General features: G+C 52.6%; 1 protein-coding gene across 3 annotated transcripts in view; it reads left to right on the top strand.

Moving 5' to 3' along the window:
• Positions 1-15,790, top strand: part of Fz2 (frizzled 2) — a 190,893-nt gene extending 175,103 nt beyond the window's left edge. For all 3 annotated transcript variants that reach the window (XM_076896771.1, XM_076896773.1, XM_076896772.1), the window contains one exon: positions 13,178-15,790. In XM_076896771.1, the coding sequence (XP_076752886.1) occupies positions 13,227-15,449 (2,223 nt within the window). In that variant the 5' untranslated portion in view covers positions 13,178-13,226 and the 3' untranslated portion in view covers positions 15,450-15,790. The remainder of the gene's footprint in view (positions 1-13,177) is intronic.
• Positions 15,791-19,633: the final 3,843 nt, after the last annotated feature.

Below are 19,633 nucleotides of genomic sequence, written 5' to 3'. Positions count from 1 at the left end.
GGACGAAGTCTCCGGTGTCTCCGCGCTCTTTCACGCCCTCCGAGCATGCAGCGTACGCATTTATCCACCGGGGTAGTGTTTCGCGAGGGACGAGACGCGCGTGGAGAAAGGAAAGAAGGCGAGCGGGACGGTGTCGCGTGATCAGGATGCAGACGGGCATCGTAATCGCACACCGGAACACGCAACCGGTATTTCGGTGGGTCCAACCGCGTCTACTCCTCCTCCTCGTGCTCCCCCTCGGCCCTGGCAACCCTTAACGAGCAGACGCGAAGCGAAAACGGGCCAACGCGCGAGGTGTCAACTTTAAAGTGGATCCCAATACCCTCGACCACTTCCTCAGCGTCGTCGCGGTAGCTCTCGGGTTTCATCCTTCGCCACGGACCCGTTCGGCTGGACGAACGACCACGAAGAGGCGGAGTAGAAAGAGGCGAGGAGGGTCTACTCTCTGTCAAGGCTAAAAAGAAACTCACCACGCGTTCGCCCGGAGTACCCTGGCTCGCGTCTCTGTGGTTCCAGACCTCTGGTCCGTAACACGAATACGTGTTTGTTTTCTCGCGACGTGAATACCGCGCATCACCCGTCCGCGTATCCTGTTCCCGAGTCGAGAACGTCTGCTGCTCCGCGCTCCCAGACTGCTGATGGCCGACGGGAACGAGGCGCGAAAGGGTAGCCGTTGGTGTCGCGAGTTAGACGCGGGATGGAACACCGGACGGTACTTTGTTCGCTGATCGCGGAGGATGTCCGATGCCGCTTCTATTTTGTTCTCCCTCGAGTAATTCTCGTTGGTCTTGGCTGGGCCACGCGTGAGAAATAAGATCGGCTCGACGCGGATTTTAACATCGCTCGAAGTAGAAATTGATGTCAACGGAATTGCGGAACACCAGGATGTTTAACGAGGAATTAGTTACACACGCTTGGGAAATATTATCCGCATTAATCGTTGTTTTTTTATTCGTCGAACTTAGCCGCGCGTATGACTAATCCATTATTCATAAATGCCTAACCGCGAATGATTCATTCGAAATGTCTTGCCAGTCAAGTTAAGGTTAAGTTCCCATGGAGAAACGCGCTCTGAAACAACCGATCGAGGAACATAAATTCACGCGTCCCTGTTTCTTCCACCGTAGTACCCGCGTATCGTCGGAACTCTTTCACCAGACCCATTCACTCGTTCCTAAACGCCCTCCCAGTCGTTCTCGCTTGTCGCGCGCAAAAATTTCGAGCTTTCGATTCTTACGCCTCCGTCAGCCATCAGCGTCGAACGAAAGGACACGGATAGCCGAGTGGAGAACGCGGTCACGCGTCGCGCGATTCCACGGTGACCATTCCGTGACCATTCCACGGTGCATCGTAGTGCGCGAGCTCGTACATTAGCCATGGGTGACACCGGCGAGGGTATCAGGAATACCTTCGCGCGGTTTTTCTGTCCCGCTCGATTGGTCGCGCGAGCGTAATCGCGCGAGCGCGTGTCGCGCGCTCGAAAAATTGGCTCGCGCGTTCGCCACCGTACGCCTGTCCCGGAATAAGATATATAGGAGTTATTAGCGGCGACCACGGGTCGCGGCGCCGCATACAAAACGCATAAAGCTCGCTTTATAATGGCATAAAAGCCTCGCGCTCCTACGTCGTGCTCGCGAACGCATATCGCCGCGGGGCTCTGATAAATAATTCCGGTTATCGGTCCTCTCGTGGTCTCGCCCCCTCTTTCTCTTCCTCTTCCCCTTACTCGATGGTTCTTTTTTCTTTTCTTTTTTTCTTACCCTCCGCCACCCCGTGGGCGTTGTCTTACCGCTACGGAAAGCTTTAACTCTTCCGTTGGTATAGACGACGAGGTATCTCGCGGAGAAATTTTTTAGTCGTCTCGCTCTTCGAACGAGATATCTCGCGACTCGATATCGTTCGTATAACGTTTCGAGTGTCTTTTTCTACCGAAACGCTGGTTATCTCGTCGAGAGGGTCGTAGTTGGTGCGCCTAAATTTGAGCGGAAAGGATCGAACGAGTTAACCAGTCTTATGCGCAAGATACAACGCGCTCGACGCGAGAGGAAAATATTTTCTCGCAGTTTTTTGATCGCGCACAGCTGTAAACAACGAAAAACCGACGAGTGAGTTATCTCGTCGAAAGAGCAGGACGGATAAAAAAGCGTGCGCGCGAGATACCTCGTCCGGCGGACGCGAAGGGGTTAATAAACTCGTCCCGGGAACGAGCGTCTGCGAAATCGAGTTTTGTTTTCGTATCCGTGGCTCACGGGGTTGCGGTGCATCGGCCAATCTTAGAAACGCTCGCAGCCGCCCACCTTTTTTCGCGATAACACCAGCCAACGAGTGTATAAACGCCACGGGCCCTCCCCTCGCGCCCTTTCTCTTAACTATATCCACCTCTTGGTTATATCGTAGCCGGTCGAGTTCCGGTTGCGGCGGCCAGGTAATATGGAAAAATGGCGAACGACCTCGTAAAAGTTCACCATCGCGCCCGCGCCCCTTGGCGCGCCGGGGGAAAAGTTTGATAATTTTGGCTGCACGGCAGAGAATGGAGGCGCGGCTGGGAGATACGGTAATGGAAAACGTTTGTGTAACACGCCGGTGTATACACGTGTTTTATTCATTTAACTCGCGTCCGCTGGTAAAGTTATCCTCTTCAGATTCGCGTTCATTTGCGGGCTGAACGAGCGTTTGTTAATAAAACATTTGTCCGGAATTAATTTCTGGGCAAACAGGCCCGATCGGGTTTCAATAAATTGTACGATTTAAGATGAAACGCTCGCGATAAAGGGATAACTTTACGAGGACGCGGGATCGATGCGAGCATTATTTAATCCATTTTCAGCGTCGCGAATCGGTACGGTTTATCGCGAACTCGTATAACTTCTCCTATCGTCTCGCTTTCTTTCTCGTCACTAATAATAATCCCAACCAGGACAGCCACCGCGTCTATGAACAACAGAAATGAATCATGATAATTAAGAATGATATTGCAAGAATTATTACTGCATTCTGACATTATGTCACTCAATGCGGCCATTACACTGATACGCGGTAATTGCATCGCTACATACGCGCACACTCCTATTCAGACCTATATCTGCGGCGGGGTATCGATAAATCATTGTCAGTAGGTACACGCGGTTACTTATCAATCCATCGCCCTACCATTTATCGCTAATGATACATCAACGCTTCCACATTACCATATCGATCATCTAATTACCCAGAATTACAGTCTATATATTCGCGATTTTAAATTCGTGTCCGCAGATGTTCTTTCGGGGCAAGTAAATTACGAGTTCCATCCCCCGTATCCCGCAAGGGATCTCGCGACGCGTAAAAAAGAAACGGACCGATTTCACAGGGAACGGCAGAAACCACGTATCGGTCGGTTGTTCCGTTCTCGAGGGGGCGCGTGCCTCGGCGAATTTCCTGATGCGATCGGTGCGTTTCGATTGCCGTTTTAATCGCGATACGACTCGTCGATGAACGGGGATAACGCGTACAGCTCGCGTAATAGAGCACTCGAGCCGGAAACGAGTGCTCTACTCGACGCATCCGATATACCCTCTAATATACCGTTCGATTTACTCGTCGATTCCATTCGCGTTTTTCGTCGACAATCGCGCGCAGGATACGCGCGTGTATCGACGGGGCAGCGTGGATCGTGCTTTTCAATTAATCGGGAGGGAAACGAGGCGAGCGTTGCCGTGGCCATTGGTAAGAATCCTCCGGCGCGGTTCGTTTCGGCCGATGGTTGATTCGAAACGGCCGCGTATCGTCCGAATTCGTGCCGTTCCGCCGGTTTTAATGCGAATTTACGGGCCACTTTCGCGTCGCGCCGCGCCACGGTAGGCAGCGGCGTTAATTAGCGCCGGGACATCCCGATATTAACGCGGATCGTGATTTGTGTTTACACGATTCGCGTTAATGACCGCTTAAATAGCAGCCGTGTATCGCGCGACTCGCAACACGCTCCTGCGGCTCGTTTTACGAGGGGCCACCGGCTAAAAACTGCCGGAATATTCCGCGCGTCGAATGATTGATTTACGCGCGCGCCTGTGTACACACGCCGCGTGCATTTCGCGGGTCAGGTTCGATCTTTTACCGCAGACGTGCGAACTGAATAGAGAAATAGAGAGGAATAGAGAGAGAGAGAGAGAGAGAGACGCCTCGCATTATAGAAACCCTTCGACCACCACCCTACTCTGCGGTTGCATAACGGGTAGTAGTCGCGAGTTGCCACGATGAATGACTGCTCGTTGCAATCGCGTCATCCCGAGGAGACGCGAGAATCGTCGATGAGGCGACTCTTGCCGGGATTGGACGTCGAGGAAGGATCGATCGACGGTTGCGAAGAAACACCGTGACGATTTTTCATCGAGCACGCGAGAGCGAGACTCGCGTTTCTTTCGCGAGCTGTCTCGTAACGCGGTATTCAGCCGTTCGACGTATATCTTCGTCCCCCGTAAAATGCTGGCCCGACAGCGGACATATTTTACCTGTCGTTTGTCTGCATCGACTTGTCAGTGCTTCTCATTCCATTTGGCCGCTTCGAAATAAGCGGAGATAATTTTAATTAATCGCCACCATTAATCCTGTTATTAGGCCCATTCCAGGCTCCGACTGTTTCTCGTCTTTTTGCGCAATCACGTTCCCATTTATTTGAATAACTTTTACATCGCGACGGCACCGATCTCTCGGCCGTAATGGCGGCGAACTCGACGTGAAATTTGTATTCTCGTACTCGCGTAGGCGATGAGAATGAACTCCGGATTGGAAAATTATTATATCGCACAGACGTTACGTATTTCGAAGCAGTGTAATTGAAACAGTCGGTAGAGCTTTGGGTCTCGATGAGTTTGAGATTTCGCTGAAGAGCCGAGGTGATTTTGGAGAAAATTCGAAAACTGAGACGCGAACTCGGAAATCCGGAGGGCGGGCGAGTAATCGACTTGTGGGAAAATCGTATATTCCTTTGATTATCGCGTCGAGACGTCGGTACGACGTTGTTACCCGCGGAACGATAATTTATTAACGTCGTTACTTTTAATATGGAAAGCGTGAAACCTAACCACGAAACGTGATATCGAGGTGGAGGTGTAAAGTTTCAAAGTGCAGACCTGTCTGTTAACTTCCCTTTGCTCTCCGATATATTTTTAACGCTTCGTCATTTAAACCCGTACAGAGAGGAGGACTTTCTGCGCTCGTGGATGTTGCGAGTAATTTGAATTGATTTATGGTGATATATACGCCGCGTTGATACACCTTGGCGGTGCGATAAAATCTCCGCGTCGCGAAATTATTTCAACGGCGTTCCTGGAACTCCTCGATCGGCTCCGGCGATTTATCCAAATTTATTTAAATTACCGTCGCGGGACTACGTTTCCCCCGGTATCTCTGTCGATTTACCCTGCGATTCTAGAATTTAGGAGTATCCCTTCCACGTCCTTAACCTACGGTTCTTAATCCTGTCCGAGGAATTCGCGAAAGTATCCGACGTCGTGCCCAGAAGAATTCACACCGCGACATCCGGCGTGCCGTGTTCGAAAAAGCGCGCCGGCAATTTACCCACCCTCGATGGCGGCCGTGCGGGCGCGCCCTCGCGTCACGGAAAAGGGTTACTGGCTCTTCCCGTCCCCAGGAAGCAGACTTCAAATTCTTCCCGCGGCTAGCATTTTTACGACTTTTCGCCGACGCGACTGGTTCCATCGGGCGAGAAAAATATATCTCCGCTCGTATATTTTTCGAGAGGTTGTCAAGGTCTCCCCCCCCCTTTCGAGCCAAAACGACTCGACGAGTAAAAAGCTGAAATCGAGAGGGAAAGGAAGTTAAGGAGAGAACGAGACGAGCAATGGGAAGGAGAAAGGAGTGAAAATGCTGAGAGAAAAGGAAGACGTGACGGGCTGTCAGCAGATTTTTCTCGAATCGAGCTAATTTTTCTAATCGAGGCAAAGCTTAGTAAACGAGAATCTTCGAGATCTCGAGCACTCAAAGGAACGGTTATTAATACATCTAAGTCCGTTACACGCATTCCGCGGATTTCGCGCATTTCAATCTGTTCGAAATCCACAAACATCCGCGGCCCGCTATTAAACAAGCAGCCGAGGAAACGGAAAGAAGTATCCGACTCTAAAGTGCATCCTCGTCAAGCGATTTATGGCCCACCCCGTGAAACGAGAGTCGCACCGCGTCGCCGGATACGCGACAGCCTGGCCACGCTCGCAAATATTTTGCCAATCGAGAGAGGCAGCTGCCTCGCGACAGGACCTCCCGCGGCAACCGGATAATTTATGCAAAATATCGTCGACGGTTCGGGAAAGACAGAGGTGGAGAGCCATTGCGAGGCGCGAATAGAATTTATTCCTCTTTTCGTGGGTTCCACGAAACCAGCGTGGGTCACTCGTGTTCCACGACGATACATCCTCGTCCTTCCACGATTCCTCCTCTTCACCCGTTCCCCGCGTCGTTTTACCCCTTTGGCAGTCGCGTTCTGCCGATGTCGATCCATCATGCAACGGCGAGTCGCGCGGCGGGACGCCGATTTCAAATTCCGCCCGAAGGTTCTCCAAGGTCCGACCAACCATCGCAGAAAACGAATCGAACGCGCGCGCGTCTTTCGTCTATAATTAACGCCGTTGCCTCTGATCGGACTTCTCGGAAGGAATTAATTTTCCTGTTTATATGGCTGGTTTCGCCTCCTGTGGTTTATCCCTATCGTTATTTCAGACGAGATACATGCATCGAAAATGATCTCATCAAATGGTTACTCGTCTCGAGTTCGACTTCTCCAAATCGACGATAGAAACGACGAGGAAGATCGGATAATTCGTTGAACATCGTTTAGAAGAAAAATCGTCGGTTTTTGATGGGTTCTTCTTTCTTTTTTCTTGGGAAGTTTTGAATGGAACAACGCGCAGCCATTTGTCGCGAGGCACCAGATTCGCCAGGGGCGAAAGTGGCTCGTTTTCTGGATAGACTCGCAACAGGTGTCCACACTCTTGCTCGTTTTGCCGAATATTGTTCGACGTAGAAAGAGTTGACGGCGTTTAGATACGTGGCTGTTTATTAACCGGGTGAATTAAACCGGCTCGTTGAAATAGAGATTATGCTCCTGTTACAAAAGCCGTGGAACACGGAGAATGTTTTGTCTCCTCCGGCTTTAGCTCGTTTCGAGTTTCCGGTTCCCCTCTCTAGAGTTTCTCCGGCTGTTTAGCCTTTCTTCGAGTGCTCGCGACGTTTCGTCGGCTAGAAACTAGTTTCCAGTGTCTCTCGTCGGTGTAGACGAAACATAGATCTTCTTACAACGTAGGTGGTGCAATTGGAACGCTTAGTCGGCTTTAACTCGAGTCGATGGAAGCACAGGAAATATCAGCAGCGTTCAGTGTCGAACGGAATCACCGTTTAAACGAATCGATGTACCGTAGAACGCGGATACGTGGACGCAGCGAACGGTAGCGCCGAGTAGCGATTTTCAATTTCCTCGATTCGTTGGTTACCGGGTGCGATAGAGTCCTCTTCTTCAGCGGGGCCGCTAAATGCAGCACTTGGAATAATAACGCGTCGAAACTCCATTACGATTTGAAAGGGGGCTCGAGGCAGACAGCGGCGCGCGCGAAAGGATTAACAAGTTTGTTTCAGCACGCAGACGTTCAGCGTACCGATATATATGCGTGTGGGTGCGCACATGTATGCATGCGCGTACGTGCATGCAGATTCTCCTTCTCCCTCGTGGCATCTCGTCTCGCTCGCGCGGGCTTCAATTATTAACATTCCTCGTCGAACTCGCTCGGAGCATCGCGTTCAGCCTCTGTCCCGCGGCGCGGCTCGCGCTTCCTCGCGCGCCTACCTCAGGCACAATGAGATAAACGAGCGAGGGAAAAGGGGGACGTACCCGCGAAGGCAAACCCGTGAACGGAGACAGCTCGCGACCGGCAAGCGATTTCGTTTCCCCATGATCCCTGTTACCGGCGCGCGCGCGCGCTCGAGCTCTCCCTTGAATTCATGATTAATGCCCTGTGACGCGCGATTTGATATAAAACCTGACACCGCGCGCCGTCAGTTTTGCCAACTAACGACCGCGTCGCGCTTACCTTATCCATACCTTCGTCATAAATCTCCGCGATCGCTTTGATTTATGCATCTTTCGGACCCGCTGCATCTCCTCTCTCTCTCTCTCTCACTCTCCTTCTTTCCGCTTGCTCTTTGTATCGCGTTTCCTCTCGCGTTTCGCGCGCAAAAAGCACGCCTTCGCAGGATCGTACGGCGTACCCAGGCGTGTACAACCTTTCCTACGCGCACGGTTACCTTTGACCGTCGACTCGTGACGAAACGAAACGTTCCTCGACGACCACGCGTCACGGATCGACGAAACGGGTCCGCGCCTCGTTCTCCGCGCGACTTTGGAACGGACTCGATCCTCCGCGGCCTTTTCACCAACGGTTGCCCGCAGCGTCTCCCGTCCAGCAAGAGACGAGGCTCGTTCCCCGTGAGTTATGATCGCCTGGCGTCGACAAATTGCCCGCTGCTCGCACGCCGATCGCTCGACCGAACTTTTACTCCTCCGCGAACGGTCCTAGAGGGAAAACGCCATATTGGTACCCGCGGCCAATCAGTGGACTCTCGCTCCACGCGCGCAATCGCGCTGGCTTCTCGTTTCGAACCGCCGCTACGGTCGTTGCGCGTTCTTGATTCGACAGCCTCTCGATTGGGACCCGGTTTTAATTATGGTTCGTTACGGCGCGAGCGCGACTCGGTATTTTGACAAGACGCGGAGGAAGAGAGCCGTTCCGCCGCGTCATGTTCGTGGTTGAACGCGTTCTTTGCTCCGTCCCTCGCTCCCTTGGCTCACGGACCGCGAACTGGTTGTGGTCCGTGGAACGATTCGTTTGGGATTTCTGCTGTTGAAATTTTTGTTTAGCGGGTCACTGTTAATCAGGCGACGGGCTGTTCTGAAAAGGCAGCACCGCGCTGCTTCGCTCGGTGTTACTATTTTTATACCACGGATGGAACTCTCGTTTGGAAGCCAGCAATTGACACGAGCAGGTATGGTATCGCGGTAATTAAGCGCGATAGACCGTGTAAATAAAATTAGATGTAACGAACACGGATTTCACATGAATATGCAGGAGCGCACGACCTTACCAAGTGGCAAAATGTCCATTAAGATAAATCGGATACGCGTTACGGTACCCTGTGAGATACCTCGATAAAATATAATGATCAATGGCGGAGAAGATTAATGCAATTTGTAAGCCGCGCGTCCGATGGTGCTATAATAATGGCAGAGGTACCGATGATAATGTTATGCTAACTGTGCGATCCCACCGATGCGTATGATACGCGGGACTAAAAATACTCATCAATCGCCTCGTTATCTCTGCAATAATGGCTCGCATCCGAACCGTTTCCACGATCTCCATACAAAATTATTGGTGTAGTTCTCATCGTGGTCCGCATTGTGTTTCCCTGGGAATAACAGCGTCCGCGCGTCGCTGGCGAAATTAATAACAGCGTTTCACATAGTCGTGAAAAAAGGATTTCGAACGTCAGGATCGAGGAACACCCGTGCGTCCGAATAAAAAGAAAAGGCCTGCTTTTCCCAATTCGGTGCTCTTTATTGGCTTTGAAATCTTAATCCCGTACGCGACCAAGGACGCCCGCATTTATCAGGCCGTTATAGGCGTGTGACTCACGGAGAAAGGATCCGTTGACAGGCTGGACAACTTAATTGGTTAGAGCAGTCAGGCACGGGCGAGAGAAAAATTCGAGTTCGTATCCCTGCTCGGAAGTCCAATTGGTCCGGGGCCCTTCTTCTTACGTAAGCTGCTCAGCTGCTCTAAAAAGTGGCTCGAAGAGAATTTTTTTTCCGATTAAAAATAAACTGAATCTGGTCAAAGTCTGCAAAAACGGTCTAAATTAAAAAAGAAGAAAGTGAACCCTCGATAAATCAGTGGTCTCGGAGGAAAAAGAATCTCGTCGCAGTCGCGACACGTAACAAGAAAAATTCCCCAAGAGGAACACCCTCGTTTCGCCCACATCTCGGGAAAGAAACGGGCGGACGGTGCGCGGGATTTGCATGCGAGCGGAGTAAATCATAAGCCAAACAACGCCGCCCGCTCCGCGTATTCGCCTGGCAAGGGCGAGGCTCTTTAAAATTGATTCATTACTCCGAGACGATCTCCGCCCCCTCGCCTCTCCGCTCTTCTCTCTTCTTCTCTCTTCAAAGTATCCCGCGAAAATGTTCCTTAATGGGAAATTATAGCGCGAACGGTCGAGGGAAAGCATCGTCTTCATCGCCAGCCCCGCATTCCTTTCTCGAGATACAGACACGATGGTGGTGGTGGTCACGTAAAATGAAGCAACGCGAAGGTGAGGCCGGAATAATAAGCGTTGCTCGTTCCCGCGATGGGGCAGTATCGCGTTTTCGAGCGCGATAATTTCTTGGTCGTGGGCCAGCCGGACGCGTCAATAAGCGGCGCACGTTGTTGTCCGACGATTAACGATCGATCGGTAGAATCGCGCGTGACCGTGTTCCGATATAAGGCGCGCGCGAGGTGTGGGACTCGTTGGGCCAGCCGGGGATCGCGATGGGGGACGGCCACGTGGCGATTAATAATCGAAAAGGCGTGCACGTTCCTCTGTCTCGAGCGGAGAGCTTTCGCTCGTATTGTTCGGACGAGCCACGCGACTACGTATTTGCATGGTGTTGGAGACGATTGCGCTGTAGGACGCGATGGGTGATCCTCGAGATCGAGCTTAATTGAATCGCTCGGAATTATTTGGGTTCGTTCGAACGACGCTTGCAATTCGACGAATTGTCTTCCGCTCCGACAATTCGACGCCAAGCAATCACGATCGTGGTTGATACGCGTTGATACGTGGAAATATATTTTCCGAAGCGTCTTTCTGTGGAATCGTCGAGTAGAGCGAGCGTGTGATCGATCTCGAAATTCGAGTCGCGAGGGGTGCCGTTCGAACGGAAAGGGAGCGCGAGGGCGCGGAAGAAAAATTGCGGCCCCATTAGCCACCACGTGTCGATTAACCCGGAGGCGGCTACCGCTGCTCGCAGAGTCGCGCGCGCAAATCCAAGGGGTGTACGCGTTCACGGGCGTGGGTGTTCCGCTCGCATGAGTCACGTGTTTCCAAATACCACGGAGACAGGGACAAGCGAGCGGAGTAGCCTCGGAGACCGATTAAAACCGGCCATTCAGATGTTACGAGCCGTCGGCCATGAATATCGAATTCTCGTTCCGGCCGGTTGACCTTTTCTCCCGGCTGAATGCGGGCTCCCGGTCGCGGCCGGCGGGGGCGTTCTCTTTCTGCGTTTCCTCTTCATTGAAAACTGTGCAGAAAGGCACCAAGTGCCCGCGTATTCTGTCCTGAGACGGCGACGGCTGGCCACTCGCGAATTGCAACGTTTAAAACTGGAGCTTTCAAGGATCCTCGGTCCTGCGGGTCTCATCGTTACCATCCCAGTCCCAACGCGCCCCGTCGTCCCGTTCAATGTCCCATTGTCGACGTCGAGGAACGCGAGCGGTTTTAAAGCCCGCGATACGTCGCGCGGCTATAACCCGCGCCCTTTCTCTCCGCTGTTGGTCGTTCAACCGGAAGCCAGAGGCAGGAGAGGAAAAAACGTATCCCGTCTCGGCTAGACAGCGGCAATTTGCCTCGCCGCGAAGAGGAGAGAGCCCCCTTTCTTTCTCAATCCTTCCATCTCCGGACAGGTTCTACGCCAGGCAGGACGACGCGTTCCGTTTTCCCTGATCCTTCCCTACTCGCGCGTCAATCTCCCGTCCCCGTGGCACGAGCCACACACGTAGCCGAAGGAGCAGAGAGGGAGACGGATCGGTCGTTCCTTCGGCGAGATGCAACAGTGCCGGGTTAGCGTCTTATAAATAGCGGCGGGAGCGCGTGCGTCGGGGTTGCTAGCAGTTAACAAACGGTAAAACTAACACCGCCTCCTACAATAACATTTCGCTCCGGTCACGTGTTTTCCGCGGCCCCACGACTATTATAAGACCCCATGACTCTCGTCGTCCCGTGGCCTGCCGTTCGCCCGTTCACCGTCCGCTGCTCCTCGCGCCTCTGTTCCGCGTTAACCTTTCCACTCTCGTCGCGACCGAGCCTCACGTCCCGTCTGCTCCGCTCGCCACCCTTTCTGCCTACCGATTCCACTCTCTTGGCGACGTTCCTCTTTCTCGCCGCGATGCGTGCCGATCGAACTTCCATTCCACTCTTCGACGCGTTGCTTCCATTCCCTCGATTCTCAGGTCTATCCTTACGCGCGCGCGCGCGCGTGTGTGTGTGTGTGTGTGTGTATATATAGGTACGGGCTGTATACCCTTTTCGTTGGATCTAGGCTCGTCCGACGTTGATTTATGCGGCAGCCACCTGAACCTTGCGCGCCCTTCGCGTTCGTTAGGATCGCAGACTGTCTTTCGGCGGCCTCTTAACGAACGAGTCGAGTTTCGGTCGGCGGGTGGTTATGCAAATACGAGCATCTTGGCCGGCTGATCGTTCGAGTTATATAATGTTATGCTAGTTAGGGGGACCATCTTCCCTGGCTTAATTAGGTCCGCTCGTCTGACTTTGGGATCCAACACGTTTTCGTTTAGCCCTTTGACGCTAGCCCACTACCCAGACACCGGCTCGCTGATAGTCATCGAACGGTCGGATCGTTCCCAATGGCGAAACTAACTATCCGTTGGCTCCGTTTTATAGATCCGTCTTTGTCGAGATGCAACCGGAGGTTCGCAGGCTGCAGCAGCGTATCGGGGAGTTAGGCAACGGAAATCGAATTCTGGGAAACGTGTTTCCAGAGAAACCGAAAGATAACGGCCCGTTAACGCGCGTCCATTAACCTAATTGATACGCATACATTGTATGCAGCGGCTAAAACATCTCGTGTTTGGCCAGCAGTGCAGACGAACGGATTAACGAGAGACGTGCTAAAACGTGCGCCAACAGTCCCCTGGAAACGACACGCATCGTTCCAGAATACCCTCGCGCGCTTCCTTCCTCGCCATGTGTTAACCGAACAAACTATTATTTGAACAGTGCTCCGTTCCTACCTCGCGTTAGAAACGATACAACGAGAAAAAGGGTACCCGTTGCAAATCCTCGCCTCCTCGTAACGCGCGTACGAAGAAACAGGGAGAAACTAAAAAAAGTACCATCTTTTCTGTTGCAGGCCGGAGTGATGCGACCCACGCAGGAGTAAACCGATCCAGCCATCGAGAATGGGACTCGTTCGACGGACGAGACTGCTTCGAAGCGAAACGATGGCGCGCGTCTTGCCATTACTGCTGCTCGCAGTATTGCCGAACGCTCGATTAGAATCAGCGATCAGTCCAGTGAGCAACGTGGGCTCGGTGTCGAGCGGCTCCGCGTCCTCCTCTTCTTCTGCCTCCTCGTCGTCGATGGTGGGCGTCGCGGCTGGCGGCGGCTCGGCCTCTGGGAGCATGGTCGGGTCCGGGAACAGCGTGGTCGGCGGTGGGAACAGCGGCGTTGGACACTCGTCCCTTGGCGGCGGTGCCGGTAACGGGAACGGCAGATGCGAGGAGATCACGATCCCAATGTGTCGCGGGATCGGGTACAACCTGACGGCGATGCCAAACGAGCTGAACCACGACAACCAGGAGGAGGCCGGGCTGGAGGTTCACCAGTTCTGGCCGTTGGTCGAGATCAAGTGCTCTCCGGACCTGAAGTTCTTCCTCTGCTCGATGTACACGCCGATCTGTCTACCAGAGTACACGAAACCGTTGCCAGCTTGCAGGAGCGTTTGCGAGAGAGCGCGAGCCGGCTGCGCGCCGTTGATGCAGCAGTACGGATTCTCCTGGCCGGAGAGGATGGCCTGCGAGAGACTACCGGTTCACGGTGACCAGGAGAATCTCTGCATGGAGCAGGACAATCACACGAGCAGCACCGGATACGGTTCCGGGAACGGAGGAGCCGCGAGTAGCGCACCGTTGCCAGCAGCGGCCCCGCCACGGCCCACCAGGCCCTCGAAGACCAGCCAACAGCAACGGTGCAAGCCAGGCAAGAACCAAAAAAACTGCCAGCATCCCCCGGGGGAAAGGGCGAGGGATTGCGCGTGCCGGTGCAGGGCACCCCTCGTACCCCTGGGGGCGGGGGGCACGGTCATTCCGGTGCCGATAAGCGGCAGCAACACCGGCAACATCGGCAGCGGGGCTGGTCTGGCAAGCATGGCCGTAAGTGGGGTAATACCGGTGCCGCCGATAAGCATCGCGCGGAACATCATCCAGGACATTGCCGGGGTACCGAACTGCGCGCTACCGTGCCACGGGGCGTTTCTCAACCAAGAAGAGCGAGGGTTCGCGGCCGTATGGCTGGCGCTGTGGAGCGGCCTGTGCGCCGCAAGCACGCTCGTGACCGTCATCACGTTTCTGATCGACACCCAGCGCTTCAAGTATCCTGAGAGGCCGATAGTGTTCCTGTCGGCGTGCTACTTCGTCGTGTCGATCGGGTATCTCTCGAGGAGCGTGTTCGGCCACGAGGAGATCGCCTGCGACGGTCCAGCGTTGAAGTCCGGGGCGCAGGGTCCGGGAGCGTGCGTCACGGTCTTTCTGATGATCTACTTCTTCGGGATGGCCTCGTCCGTCTGGTGGGTGATCCTCGCGTTCACCTGGTTCCTCGCGGCCGGGCTGAAATGGGGCAACGAGGCGATCGCCGCGTACTCGCAGTACTTCCATCTGGCGGCTTGGCTGGCGCCAACGGTGCAGACGGTATGGGCGTACGTGGCGGGCGGAGTGGCTGGGGATCCGGTCGCGGGGGTCTGCACCGTCGCACCGGACGGCATACGATCGTTCATCCTGGTACCGTTGTTCGTCTACCTTCTGCTGGGTACCAGCTTCCTGCTGGCCGGGTTCGTCAGCCTGTTCAAGATCCGATCGGTGATCAAACGACAGCCGGGCGCGAAGGCGGACAAACTGGAGAAACTGATGATACGCATAGGCGTGTTCAGCGTTCTGTACACCCTGCCGGCCGGAGTGGTGTTGGCCTGTCACATATACGAGACGGCGTTAAGAAACGAGTGGCTCGGTTCGCTGGCATGCCCCTGCCGACCGAGGGCGAAACCTTTGTACTCCGTCCTGATGCTCAAGTACTTCATGGCTCTCGCGGTCGGCATCACGTCCGGCGTGTGGATCTGGAGCGGGAAAACCGTCGATTCGTGGAAACGTCTGTGGAGGCGCTTGTTCGGCGGCGGGAGCGGCGGAGGCGGTCACGGAGGCGGTGGCGCCGGTATGGTAGCAGGCGTGACAGGCGTCAGCGGTGGCATCGGCAGCACCAGCATCAAGGGCGTCGTAGGACGTGTAGGAGTCCCGTATCCACCGGCACCGGGACCAGGGAGCGCTCTGCTCCCTCCAGGCAGCGTGGCCAGCGCCTCCCAACACCATCTCCATCATCACGTCCTCAAGCAACCCCCTCTGTCGCACGTATGACGTCACCAGTCGGCGGGAGGCGACATGAACACCGCTGGCTGCGAGCAGCAGCAACAGCAACAGCAGCCGGTGCAACAGGAGAGGCCTTCCGCCCTTAGCAACTACGGGCCCATTTAGCCCTTCGCCTCGGCCTCGCGAAGGCACACGCCGCACACGGCGCCACACACGGCGCCGCACACGCCGCATTCGGCCGCTACCATATACTCGAGGAGGTCGTTGGCGTCGACAACGGGCCCCCTCACGCCAGCCCACGGGCTCGCGCCCTCGTACACCCAGGCCACCGAAGTGTGAATCGATTTCTGAGTGGCGTCGTCACCGCTGATACGCGAAACGGGCGACCGGGGGGTGGTGAACAACGGGTCGCGAGCTTCTTCGCATGGGTACGCAACCTGGCGTCCGCGTGGCTCTCCGCGACGCGACGAATAGCGTCGATGATGACTCGCGACGGTGCTTCTCGATTACCCGATATACGTATAATTAGCCCGTACGTGTCTTTACCGCTGGTCTCGAGCCGCTTCGTAACCCCGTTCTTAACCGGAGCTCCGTAAATTTCCCGACGAAATTTGTACAATCGATCGACGTTAACCGTGGATCGCGAATCGCGTAAAAACGTTGGATATATAATAGCGACGATCCCCCAAAATGGCGCTCGAGGCCCGGCCGGTTTAGTGAGATTGCGTTGTTTCCGCGTGAATCCGTATGTAGTGTCTCGAGTGAACGAAACGTGCGAATGCGTGACGCGTGACAGGATTTCTCTCTTATTCGTATCTATCTGTACTCTTTTCTTACTTAGCATATACCGTAGCGGAGCTCGTACAGTCCGCATGTCCGTCTAACGTGTATCGTCTCGTCTAATTTATCTAACCTAGCCGTAAACGAAGTATAGGTGTAAAACACGGACCTTTCATTAGACGCCGTCGCTGGAGGATCAGGGCGGTGTGTCCCGGGGCGATCCGTGGTCGCGCGTGGTTTTTTTCTAATTTCGTACGATTTAGTCGCTAGTCGATTCGCGTGACGATATCGTGACAGGGATTGGCCCTGATCGATCATCACGAGCAATGAAAGTACTCTCGTGACACGAGCGAAGCACGGGTTCTCACCGCCGTCGATCGTGCGAAGCGCGGCGCGAGCGAGTGTATAGCGCAGATTTAAGTGAACCGAGGATAGCTGGAGAACGTGGTAACTGTAAATATCATTCTTAGACGTTAGGTAGAGTAACGCTGTAAATACGAACGAGGTGAGGAGGGAAAGAACGTTCATCAAAAATATGATTCATACCGATCGACAGGATGTGTACAGCCGCGCGAGCACAGTCGAGCGCAGCCGCGACGGCGGCGCGTTCCTTTTTGCGCACCCACATAATTTAATCGTAGCCCGTAAAGCTTGTGAGAATTTGTCTCGATCCGTTCCGCAACGGGGTCGATCGTCTCGCGAAATGCACGAGGCAACAGAAGGAACTCGTGTCGAACATTCGGTGCAATGAATAATAGAGCGTGTCAATGGGAATACTGTGAGAAGGAGCTTCGAAGGAGCCGCTAGTCTTGCCGCGGGCGAAGGAACGCGTCGATCGAAGCGTGGATTCGACGAGAAGAGAATAAAAAGGAAAGCAGAAACGTGTTTACTGTACGTGGAGGCGATGTACACGCGGGGAACATTATTTCGCGCGCGTCGAACGTATCTTTTTTCTTTTTTTTTTTTTTTTTTTTTTTTACTATGGAACGGAGCCACCCCTTAACCCTTACCGTTTTATATATACATATAAATATGTACTCATATATACGCGTTTCGAACGTAGCTGGCAGAGAAGAAAAAAAAAGAAGAAAATCCAGAGACAACACGATTTCGAGCGACACTTGTTTTTTTTTGTACCTTGCACGGCTTTTTGTCTCTAGTAGAGGCTCGAACCGTGCGCATACGCACACGCATACCACCGAATACACACACGTAACACAGTCGTACATACTCGCACGTCGTAGAGGAAAAGACACTTTTGTGGCGTAACCCATGAATATAAATCGTAGGTAAAAGAAGAGAGAGAGAGAGAGAGAGAGAGAGGAAAATGGAAAGCAAAAAAAAAAAATGATCAGAGTAAAGGCAATTCGTGCGTACACGCGCCTCTTCGCGCGTCTTTCCACGTATGTCCGCCGCGCGATAGAAAAGTAGCCGTTGTCAGAGTGCGCGCGATCGGATACACGCATAAACGAGTAACACCGTTAAGTACGTAAAATGATGATATATATTACACAGATACATTATAAATATAAATATAAAAATAAATATATGAATATAAATATATATGATCGTAGAAGCGTGCGCGGGGCCACGGCGCGTGGACGCGCGCGCTTCCGCGACGCGATGTCGATATTTCATAATTTTTATAATCTCGCTGGTGGATAAGGGGGAAGGAGGAGGAGGTCGAAAGGGGAAGGAGACATCTCGGATGTCGTGTATCGCGTGCGAGCGTAGTAGCAGGGTTAAGGATTCCTTCGACGCCGCTGAAACAAATGGCAGAACGAGGAAGAAAAGGAACAACAACAACAACCCCTACCGTGGTTACGTGCGTTTTCCTATCGACGCGGTCAGGGCTGCTGGCATGCTTCGGCCCCTTGCTCGTTGAAATTTCGTCGGCTCACGCGATCGTCGGCTCGCGGGGCGGTTCGCGAGCCGAGCAGGTGTGGGAGCGTGTTGCGCGCACGCGGATGGAAACGAGGGCGAACTACGGTGAAGGAACGAAACGAAACGAAAAGGACTGAAAAACGATAACTGCCTCAAGCAACTCAAAATGAGAAAACGAACAAAAAGAAAAAAAAGATGAAAAAAGAGCCCGTATCGCATCCCGTACGGGGACCCCTGCCAAACGAAAAACGTACACGTGTAATGTTGTAAAGTAGTGAGAGTAAAGAACCTTTAGTGTCACATATCACGCCAAGCTGTTACGAGCGAAAACGGACAATGTCGCGTTCGTGGACGATCAGTGATGGGAAGAGGTGAGAAGAGAGCGGAAAGGGAACGGGATGTAGGCGAGGGAAAAAGGGCGACGGAACGAGGGGGAGAGAAAGAATGAGGGAGTAGCCCGGTATCGCGATGGCGGAAGGATTGATGGGACGAAAAGAACGAACGCGACGTTAGAGAAACGAGGGGGAGGAGTTTATAACGAGTATTTGTAAGCCACTTTTTGTCACGATGATTGTCAATAAAATTGAAAATACTGTGTGTAACGAGTGTGTCCAGGAATTTCATCCATCGAGTTAGCTCTCATTAGGGGTGCTTTTATTTCTTTTTCCATCGCTTCGCAGTCGAAGCAAAAGGTCCCACCGACAGCGGTGAATTTATATATTTCCAAGTTCCAAAACGGTAGCTTTGCCTCCCTCTATTCTTCTTTTGTACGTTTTCATCGTTCAGCTTTTTTAGGTTTTCCCTTTTCTTTTCTCCACTGAAAAATACTATGGATCGATCCTCTGGTCCGACTTTACGCTCGACCGCCGTCTTTGTACAAGTTTTTATGTTGCCATAGTAGTTAACGAGTAATCGACGACCGATCACCATATCGTTATATATATATACATATATTGAAATCAAAATTGTATACGATTTTTAATATACTTTATTATTATTTAATTTTCTTGCGTTTATTGCTTGCGTATCCTCAAGAGTCTTCCTCGTTCCTCTCGTCTGGTTATGCTTTCTTCTTTTCTACTATCCATTTCTTTGATAGATTCGCATTCCAATTCGTAGTTACGAATAATGATTCTCGTGTAAGATGGAAAAGGTAAGTTGCCTTTTGTTTTTGTATTTTTTTTTTCTAGGTTGCGTACGAGGAGAATGAAAAAATAGGACAAGACGTTGGTATCGCAGGTTTAGAAAGGACTTCCTTCATTTACACTAGACAGGCACTGAAAACAGATTCGTCATCTTCTCGAATACAAGCTCATAATAAACACGCTCAGTTTTTTTGACGGACTGTTTTTTCTAAGTGGAATTTCAGAAGATATTTACGCGTTTCGATCTCGAAAAGGATACTTCAGCCATAATTATTTGACGTGGAACCTTCTTAAGTAAATCTTTGGTCCTTTAAATCATGGTTGAATATAAACAGGGGTTCCGGAAGCCCGCACTTCAGCTTGTATAAAACAAAAAAGGCCCCTCCCGTTGAAGAGGTTCGAACAAGTGGCTACATTCTTTTC

This window comes from Xylocopa sonorina, chromosome 6 (genome assembly GCF_050948175.1).
Source record: "Xylocopa sonorina isolate GNS202 chromosome 6, iyXylSono1_principal, whole genome shotgun sequence".
Classification (NCBI taxonomy): domain Eukaryota; kingdom Metazoa; phylum Arthropoda; class Insecta; order Hymenoptera; family Apidae; genus Xylocopa; species Xylocopa sonorina.
This window is presented reverse-complemented; position numbering and strand designations above follow the sequence as displayed.